At 52.3% G+C, this 10042-nt stretch overlaps 1 protein-coding gene across 1 annotated transcript; it reads left to right on the top strand.

The window, feature by feature from the left end:
• On the top strand, positions 1 to 9047 carry LOC118229537 (mediator of RNA polymerase II transcription subunit 26-like). Its single transcript, XM_035421570.1, has 4 exons — positions 1 to 391; positions 5535 to 5612; positions 6034 to 6663; positions 6709 to 9047. The coding sequence occupies exons 1-4, from the start codon at positions 320 to 322 to the stop codon at positions 7705 to 7707; spliced, it is 1779 nt and encodes a 592-aa protein (XP_035277461.1). The 5' UTR covers positions 1 to 319; the 3' UTR covers positions 7708 to 9047.
• Positions 9048 to 10042: the final 995 nt, after the last annotated feature.

Below are 10042 nucleotides of genomic sequence, written 5' to 3'. Positions count from 1 at the left end.
TTTGCGTCGGAAGTTACGTCCTGGCGCATCACGTTCTGTAATTCCCACTATGCACCGCGTGAGCATTTTGGTCCAGTTTATTTCAGGGAGCTGTTGAGTTTGGTGAGCACCGGAGAAACACTGAAACAAGCGCAATCCGAGCTCCATCTTCCGGGTGATATACACTTAAAAACAAACAAGCAATAAAAGCACTGTATAAAACATGAGGCTTCAGTTCCTAGCACATCTCCCGAAAGGACTGTGAGTGTCTACAAGTCACCCACCCGTCTCTACGGAGGATTCCCCCCTCCCCCGCCCGCCGATCCGCACCGACCAGGCAATGACAGCGGCCTCGGCAACCCCGCAGCAGATGAGAGACCGGCTGCTGCAGGCCATCGATAGCCAGAGCAATGTGAGTAGCTCATGGCCCTGCCTCTGCTAACATCAGCCGCCAGCATCTCCGCTTCCTGTAGCTAACGTTAGCTTGGCTGTGTCGATCGCTGTGTTGGCTACACAGGCAACTCCATAACAAACCAGCTAGCGCTAGCTACCTCCCAATGGTGATACTGGTGGCTGGCTAGCGTGCTAGCAGGCACCAGTGGCTTGTAAGCTACCAAGCCAGCTGGCTGAAAGACTAACGTTACGTTAGCTTGGTAACAAATACATGGTCTTTAATACAATTCAGCTGAAGTTACAAACCCACACTAACAGAGCTGACTCCTGATTTTATTGTAGCGCCTGATACTACAGCATGGCAGTTGGGTTGCTGGTCAGGTTTCTTGATCATGTAGCCCGAAAACTTGGGTTAATAACGTCACGAAACTAATGCTGTTGGCTATCTATAGATAGCTAGCCAGCTATAAGCTTTTGACAGTTTATGGCCTGTACAAGTTGCGTATTTGTTGCCCGGTGTGTTTGCTAATTTGTGAAGGCAGTTTGTTGTTGGGTAACCCGCAGAAACAAAGTACATTTGGCCTTGTTGACAAAACTTACCGCCTGAAAATGTGAATCTGATATTGCTCGTTTGCTGGCGTACACAGCATGAATATGAAGCCAGCTAAGCTAACGGTGACTGTTAACTTGGTTTGCTTCGAGGTCGTTCTCCTGGGGACGTGCCGCATGTGGGTTTTCAAGTTTGCTCAAGTGGACTTGGACACTCGAATGTTGAAGTTAGCTTCGTTAAAATAACGTTGCCATTGGCTACATGCATTACTGGATGCATCAACTATATAGATGGCTGGCTCTAGCTTCCTGTTAACGAGCAGTTAAACTAAGTTACCAACTAGCTAGCATCACTAACACCGAGTCGTACCGTAGAAATGGGTTGCGCTAGCTGGAATCCACTGTGTGGATTGTAGGTAGTTTGGCAGAGTTTTAAAATGCATACATACCTGTCTGGTTAACTGTGTACCGTGTGGAATTAATTGTATAGCTAGCCGGCTAGCTAACTTTAGTTACACTTGTCTAACGCCTCTGTCACAGGACCATAGTTAGCTAGCCAACAGTAACTCGCTAGTTGGGTGGTTTGTTTAAACGTGGCTAAATAATAATGCAATAGTTTGCTGCCTTCCTAGCGAACCAGAAATTAAGTTGACGGCTGCAATATTTCACTACGTTTTTAGGTCACTAAACATGATACTTTAGCTTTTATTACTACAGTTTTTGCCATCCAGTTTCATTTAGCTATTAGCTAGCCGACTACTGTTCGGTAGCTAACTTTGTTGGCGTCGCTGACTCACACGCTAAGTTTACATTATCCAAATTTCTTGGCGACAAGCTGTTGGCGTTAGCTAAAAAATTTGAGCAGAAATATTAATATATTCTTTAAACTTATTACGAGTTGCTATCCGAGCCCCATACTGCCCAGTGAAGGCATTATGTGCCATGGCCTGGTTTGACAAAGGTATCCGTTAGCTAGCTAGCTCGGTTTGCTTTTTGGTCTTGTACGGCCTAGCTAGTCTAGATGTTGAACTTTTTGTTTTGTTTTCGCAGCTTTCGGCAACCGGAGAAGTAATACATTTCTTCGTTGGGTCGTTTTAGTGGTTAAATCTTCCTGTTTTCGAGAGCAAGAGGGTTAGCAGCACACGTGAATTAAGACGCCAGGCTCGTGGCTAATGTAGGCTGAGGTCGCAAACCTTAGCCAGCTAGCCATCTTACTAACTTTATATATATGCTGGCGTGTAACAGGTTTTTTTTTTTAACCCGTTGGTCATCTTAACTTACTTGGTAGCTCATTTTGATTGTATGTGTGGTGTGGCGACGGAATGTTTGCCAAGACAGCGAGACATTTCTCTGTCAAATGATGTCAGCTAGTTAATCATTGCGTTGAAAAAAAAACTTTTCTTTAAGCCAACGAGCCTCTGTGTTGTCTAGGCGATTCGGCCCTCCCTCCCTGGCTAGCTGTGTATGACATTACTGTAATTCTGAGACTTCAGAATTGATCTCCCGGTGGTATCACAAAGTACCGGGATTGCAAAAATAAATATTTACACTGGCCAATAAACGGCTATAGTTTTTGTATAAGGTAACACAGACGACCAGTTGGCAGTTGTAGCCAAAAAATGGCTTATTGACACAGAAATCGGCCCACTGACCTCGCCGTGGGGCTCCATAACGAGCCATCTCTCGTTGTAATAGAATGGTTAAAGCGGGAAGTTCAGTTTTGTTTTGTTTTTTAAGGAAAGCCCTGTAGTGAACCAGTCTCCTCTTAGTAACCTCAGCTGAGGCTGAGCCCCTCTCTTATCATTGCACTTATTTCCTGCTTGATTGACACATGCATTTCCCCTGGAGAGCGCGGTCACAGAGCTAGCCCTGCATTCAGCGCAGAACTGTTAGCGCTTTTCATTAGCGTGATCAAATGGAATGCATGGCTTTCAACTGCAGACATGATACATATTTTAGCACAGTGTTTCCTAGCCCTGTTCGTAGAGATCTGGCATCCTGTAGGTGTTCATTTGAACCCTAGTTTGGCACACCTCATTCTACTTATTAGCAGCTGAACGAGATCTCTAACTGTAGAATGACACGTGCATTGTTAGGGTTGGAATAATAAGTTGTGTATAGTATCCGTGTATAGTTGTACACATCACCAATGAAGAGGGAAATTATAGTGTTAATCCTGTGTCTGGGGTTAAAGTAGAACTTGACTAAGTATAACTATAAGGTCATTGGTGGATTTGGATGAAATAATACCTGGAAGAACTGGCCAGCTCCCCTCTGCATCCCAACCACCTCTGTTGGCTGGACCACGGCAGTTTGGGATCTGTGCTCAGAGTTGTGTGTCTCTTGCACAATCGCGTGTTGCCCTTGGAAACCCTCTCACCGGAAATAGTCGTGAAGGTGTGCCTTGTAGAACATCACAGCAGCCGCACACACAGGGATGTCACTCCACTGGCTACCGGTCACTGCCAGCTTCAGGTTCAAAGTCCTGACCCTCGCCTACACTGCAGCCAACAGAACAGCCCCCGCCCACATACAGGAGATGATTCAATCCTACATGCCAGCTCGACCACTCCGCTCTGTGGCAGCAGGGCGACTTGCACCCCCTGCCGTCTGGGTAAATGGTTCTCGCTCGTCCCTACCACAGAGCTTCTCCACCCTAGCTCCCCAGTGGTGGAACAAACTCCCTGTTCCTCTATGAACCTCTCCCTCATTGCCCATCTTCTGCCGTGGTCTGAAGACACATCTCTTCAGACTATACCTGGACTAACTATAACCACTCTGCAGGGCACTCCCAATCTAGGATAACTCTTATCACTTATATCTTTTCACTTTGTTTCTGTAACACTTTTCTTTTGCACATGTACCTCTTGTACCAGTTTCACAGTGCATGTACCTCCATCCAGCACATATATTAAACTTGTGTCGTTATCTTGATGTTGTAGCTTGTCATGCCTCCTAGTTTGACTTAGCATAGGTTAGGACAGAGTAATGCTTACTGTCTTCCAAATAAATGTAATGTTACACGCAGGGATGTTACACACAGGGATGTTACACACGAGGATGTTACACAGGGATATTACACACAAGGATGTTACACGCAGGGATGTTACACACAGGGATGTTACACACGAGGATGTTGCACACAGGGATGTTACACACGAGGATGTTACACATGAGGATGTTACACACAGGGATGTTACACAGGAGGATGTTACACAGGGATGTTACACATGAGGATGTTACACACAGGGATGTTACACACAAGGATGTTACACAGGGATGTTACACATGAGGATGTTACACACAGGGATGTTACACGCAGGAATGTTACACGCGAGGATGTTACACACGGGGATGTTACACACGGGGATGTTACACGCGGGGATGTTACACGCGGGGATGTTACACGCAGGGATGTTACACATGAGGATGTTACACGCAGGGATGTTACACACGGGGATGTTACACGCAGGGATGTTACACGCTCGCCGCTTGCCTGACTCCTGGTTTTACTCCGGGTGTTGGTGGTCGCGGTTTGTTTATCCATGCCCTCCTTCCCCCCTTCGCGGGTGTCCCGCGACCCTGCCCCCTTCATCACGGAGGTATCAGGCATGCGTGCGTGTGTGTGCGTGCGCTTGTGTGTGTGTGTGCGTGCGCTTGTGTGTGCATGCGTGCGCTTGTGTGTGTGTGTGCCTGCCTGCGTGTGTGTGCGAGCGCTTGTGTCTGCGTGCGTGCGTTTGTGTGTGTGTGTGTGTGTGTGTGTGTGTGTGTGTGCGTGCATGTGTGTGCGTGCGTGCATGCGTGTGTGCGTGCGTGCGTGCATGCGCGTGTGTGTGTGCACCTGCTTCCAGGTCTGCAGGATCTCCAGCTTTATTCCCACGACTGCTCGCTGCGATTTCCAAGTTGTCTGCCTGGGGCGAAATAGCGACCATCTTTGTTCCGATTGGTCGAGAGGTGTCGTCATGGGTACCTTGGGTAAACCGGTGACTGTAGGTGACGTATGATGCTCACGCAGAGGAATTCCCCCTAGTGCTTGGTCAGGAAGGCACACGCTGGCTTCGCTGTCTGATGCGTGACTCATGATGCTCACAGACAGAGTGGTTTTGCGGGTGAGGTTCCTCTGAGCGTCCTGATGCAGTACGCACTGTGATACCCCTACCTGCCTGCTCTCTTCACAGCGGTGGAATATTCTAGTGCTTTTAACCGCGGCTAGGCCGGTGTCTGCTGCAGTGTTGAGGCCAGGCGCTGGGCCACGGGCAGTGTGAGGTGGAGACTGGCGTTGTTTTACTTGGAAATGAAAGCCTTGCTTAGACCCCGTGCCTTCCAGCACAGAGCAATCGCGTGTAGTTTCCCGGGCAGCGCAACTTGAACGAGCCAGTTCCACAGATGGCTGTTTTAAAGGGGTTTTCCAGTCGTCATGAAGAGTGGTATTAGGCAGCACATGCGAGGGTGTGTGTGCATGCCTACACCTGTTACACTGTCCTTGAGTGAGGTACTCACACTCACACAAGCACACACGCTCTTTCTCTCTCACACACACACACACACACAAACACACACTCTGCTTGATTATATGACTAATAATGCCATTTGTTTGTTTGTTTTACCTCCAGCAGATCCGCAACATGGTTGCGGTACTGGAAGTGATTTCCTATCTGGAGCGATACCCCATCACCAAAGAAGCCCTGGAGGTGAGCTCTGATGCTAACGGGCTGCTCTGATGCGCTCTGATGCTAACGGGCTGGTCTGTGAACTCTGATGCTAACAGGCCGCTCTGATGCTAACAGGCTGCTCTGTGCACTCTGATGCTAACAGGCCGCTCTGTGCGCTCTGATGCTAACGGGCTGGTCTGTGAGCTCTGATGCTAACAGGCCGCTCTGATGCTAACAGGCTGCTCTGTGCACTCTGATGCTAACAGGCCGCTCTGTGCGCTCTGATGCTAACGGGCTGGTCTGTGAGCTCTGATGCTAACAGGCCGCTCTGTGAGCTTTGATGCTAACAGGCCGCTCTGTGCGCTCTGATGCTAACAGGCCGCTCTGTGCGCTCTGATGCTAACGGGCTGCTCTGTGTGCTCTGATCTCGATCACCGGCTTCCTGTTCCTCCTGTTTCAGGAAACTCGACTGGGTAAGCTGATCAATGACGTGAGGAAGAAGACGAAGGACGAAGACCTTGCCAAACGTGCCAAGAAACTCCTGCGGAACTGGCAGAAACTTATCGAGCCGGGCCAGGCAGAGGCTCCGCCCAGAGGGGCGGGGCCGGGAACGCCGGGCTCGGCCAATGGCGGCGCTCACCCGTGTCGGGCGGACGCCACGCCCCCCAGGCTGTTGCCGGCGGCGAGGCCCGCCCCCGAGCTGAAAGGCCGGAACGACTTCCACAACACGTACTCCCCCAAGGCCGAGAAGGCGTCGGGCCGCAAGCGCAAGGGCGACGCCCACCACAGCCCCGCCCCTCCCGCCGCCAAGATCGCCAAGGCGACGGCGGCGTACGAGCGGGTGTGCAACTCCACGCCGCCGCCCACCAACGGCGTCGGGGGCAGCCCCGAGTCCTTCCCTGCCCTGGGTGAGGCCGATGCCCAGCGGGCGGAGCCTCAGGAGAGCGAGAAGCACAGCAGGATCCCCGTGAACGCGGTGCGACCGTGTCCCAGCTCCCCCCCGCTGCCGGCCCGACCCCCCAGCGCCCCCCCGCTGCCGGCCCGACCCACCTGCTCCCCCGCGCTGCCCACCCGACCCACCTGCTCCCCCGCGCTGCCCACCCAGCCCCCCAGCGCCCCCCTGCTGCCCACCCAGCCCCCCAGCGCCCCCCTGCTGCCGGCCCGGCCCCCCAGCGCCTCCGCGCTGCTCAGAGCTGCTGTCATGCAGCAGCACGCCAAGCCCTGCAGCCCCCGCCCGCCCCCCTGCCCCGCCCCCTCGCCCCTGTCACCGCCTCTAGCGTCCCTGCTCCCCGACTCCTCTCTGTACCGGTGGGCGGAGCCTCGCCCCCCACAGACTCCGCCCCTGGCTCCGCCCCTGCAGGGGGGCTCCCCGACCCCGCCCCGGCCGGCCCCGGAGTGGGGCGGGGCGGCAGAGGCGGGGGGGCAGGTCGGCAGGGCGGAGAGCGACGGGGGCGGGGCCTCGGGCTCGGAGAGGGGCGGGAAGAGGCGCAAGAAGAAGTACCGGCCGCGGGACTACACGGTGAACCTGGGGGGCCAGGCGGCGGAGGAGCGGGCCAAGCCCGTGCGCTTGAAAGAGCGGCGGCTGACCTTCGACCCCACCACGGGGCAGATCAAGTCGCTCACGCACAAGGAGTCCTGCCCCGGGGAGGAGCCCCTGGGCTCGGCCCCGCCCGAATCCCTGCGGACAGCACCCCCGGCGCAGCCCCCGCACCCCCCCGCTGCCGGTCCCCCCCTCCCCAACCCCCTCCAGCAGACCAACTGGAAGGAACTTTCCAGAAACGAGATCATCCAGTTCTACCTGAACCTGCAGAGCAACGTGCTGACATCGTCGGGGGCCCAGACGCCCGGGGCCCACTTCTTCATGACCGAGTACCTGCAGCGGGAGGAGCGCCATGGCAGGGAGGCCCGCAAGACGCACGTGCTGGTGCCCACCGCGCCGGACGCGGGCGTGCCCGGGGTCACCCGCGAGGTCACCCCCGACGACGTGCGCAGGGTCGGCGCCCAGCACTGGCCCGGGGTCAACGGTTGCCATGACACCAAGGACAACTGGTACGACTGGACGCAGTGCATATCCTTAGACCCCCACGGGGACGAGAGCCAGCTGCACATCCTGCCGTACGTATGCCTAGACTGACCCCGCCCCCTCGGCCGGCCGTTTTCTCTCTTGTGCAAAAAGGAAACAAAAGGGGGAGGAGCTATCGGGGAGAGGAGGGGGTGGGCGGTGGCTTACGCTCACCCCACCCCCGCCGTTCAAGCCAATGAGGGGGACGGTGGTCCCTCTCCTCCCCTATAGCGGGTGACCTTTTCCCGCGCGCCCACCAGGGGTCAGCGCAGGAAACGCTGGGCAGCCCGTCTGAAGGGGGCTACTCCCAACCAGGAAGTGCCAACAAGGGCTTAAGACCGGGGTCGACGGGAGGGCAGCGGCAACCCGCACGACCGCAGTCATGGCAACGTCTGTCTGCGTAAGGGGTCAAAGGTTAAAGGACAGGGTAAGGGTTCGAGTGTGTCCGACTCGGGAAGCTGTGGATCCTGTGTGGAAGTTACGTGCAGCTTCGCACGGCAGACAAAAACACGAGCGAACGAAAGAATAAACGAAAGTTCCTTCTCATGTATGCAGCATCTTATTTATTTGACCTTTATTTTCCATTACCCCTCTTTGTTTTGGAAATTGACAAAAAAAAATTGATATGTGCAAAAAAAACAAAACAAAAAAAAAGCTGTAGAGCTGTTGTGTTTGCATCACTCTTTCTGTTCGGCCTGTTCTGCGATGGAGAAAAAAGACGACAGGAAAGGCCTCCAGGGTTTGCACGTTTTTTCTCACAATAAACGGGTTGGCTAGTGTGGTAGCAACCAACATTCCATTACCCTCATCCCCCCCACCCTACCTCACCCTACCCCACCACCCCTGACCTTTCCACCCCTCATGTGATGTCATCCTCATGCATCGCCACGCCCAGTCCTTTTTGCTCTGCAGAAAAGATATATTTTTAAAATGTGTTCTCAATGCAAAAACGAGAAAAAAAGGAAAAACGAAAAGATGTATTTTTTTAAAAATCTGCTTTTTTCTCATTTTTTTTTGATCTGATTAAAAGTATGAGAAATATTCTTTTGATTTACAGTTTTCATCCCCCCCCCCCCCCCCCCCCCCCAGGAAGTGCAGGAAAACGCTAGTGAAAGGGTTTTGAAAAGGTAGCTGAACGGAGGGTGTTACTACATTGCAACTTTTGTACTGTGAGGAAACGACATTAAAAGCGATACGTTTGTATGCTGGAACTATACTTGTTACCATTCCTTTAGATATTGTTTGCCTTACGGGAATCCATCACAACAGTTTTTTGCAAAAATTAACGAGCCTTAGTGAATGTACAGGTATTGGGCTTCTGCGTACGGTCAGACGTGGGAGGGAACAACTTTGCTAATTGGTCCTTTTACATGGACACGTGATATAAATGTGTAAATAAAAAATGAAAGAAACCTGCACGTGTTATGTATTTCAATATGCACACGCATAGGCACATACGCACACGTAAGGCACAGCAGCAGGTGTCTGGGGGACTGGCTTTGGTGGAGTGTTCTCTGGGCTTTTTTCTCGGCTTGGCCTAAAGCGTGTGGGCGACTGCAGACAGTCCTGTTCATGATATTTCAGCCAGTCTCGCTCTTGACCAGAAAGGGGGGTTGCCTGCTTTTTCCTCATCTGAGTGATGCGTGTTTGCGCCACCTCCCCTGATTGGTCAAAGACCCAAAATGTGAAAAATCTGCTCGAAGTTGAACATGAAGCCTTTTTGTTGTGCACCAACTCTTACAAATGGTGCTGCAGCATGTAGTCTGAAATAATGGTTTCAGCACTCAAACCACTGAAAATTGTATATGCCACTGACATGCAACAGTGTGTGCATACCTGTAAAATATATGTGAAAGTGGGACGTGGCAATTATGCTTTGTTATGGTATGCATTTAAAACTTTTTCTTTTTTTTTTTTGTAGGCCGACACACTGCCATGCCATGATATTTTGCTAATTAACATGCAAATGTTATTCTTAGTGGAATGCAAAGCTATTTCAGACATAATGTCTCTTAAGAGGGTAATGAAGTCTGAAAAATCAGATTGGAAATCAGCGGGGGGGGGGGAGGGGGTCCCAGCACCGAGTTTTGGGATCACTGCCCCAGAACCCTGGCGCTGGACACTACCAAGAGGTAGGCTGGAGGGTCGGGAGCAGCAGTGCAGTCAGATGACTGAAGTACTGTAAACGCTAACATCAGCGATGCTGAAAAAAAAAAATGACCAGGAGCCTACAGGCAGCCTTTCATCAGCAGCTGTATGCAGCAGTGACTGTGTGTGTGTTTGCATTTGTGACTGTGTGTGTGTGTGTGAGAGAGAGAGAGAGACAGAGCTGGGGGCTGGTGTGGTGTGGATGTATGTGTATGTGTTCATGAAGCACAAATTTCTGTGCATGTGAGCGCGTGTGTGT

Source organism: Anguilla anguilla, chromosome 6 (genome assembly GCF_013347855.1).
Source record: "Anguilla anguilla isolate fAngAng1 chromosome 6, fAngAng1.pri, whole genome shotgun sequence".
NCBI classification, from domain to species: domain Eukaryota; kingdom Metazoa; phylum Chordata; class Actinopteri; order Anguilliformes; family Anguillidae; genus Anguilla; species Anguilla anguilla.
This window is presented reverse-complemented; position numbering and strand designations above follow the sequence as displayed.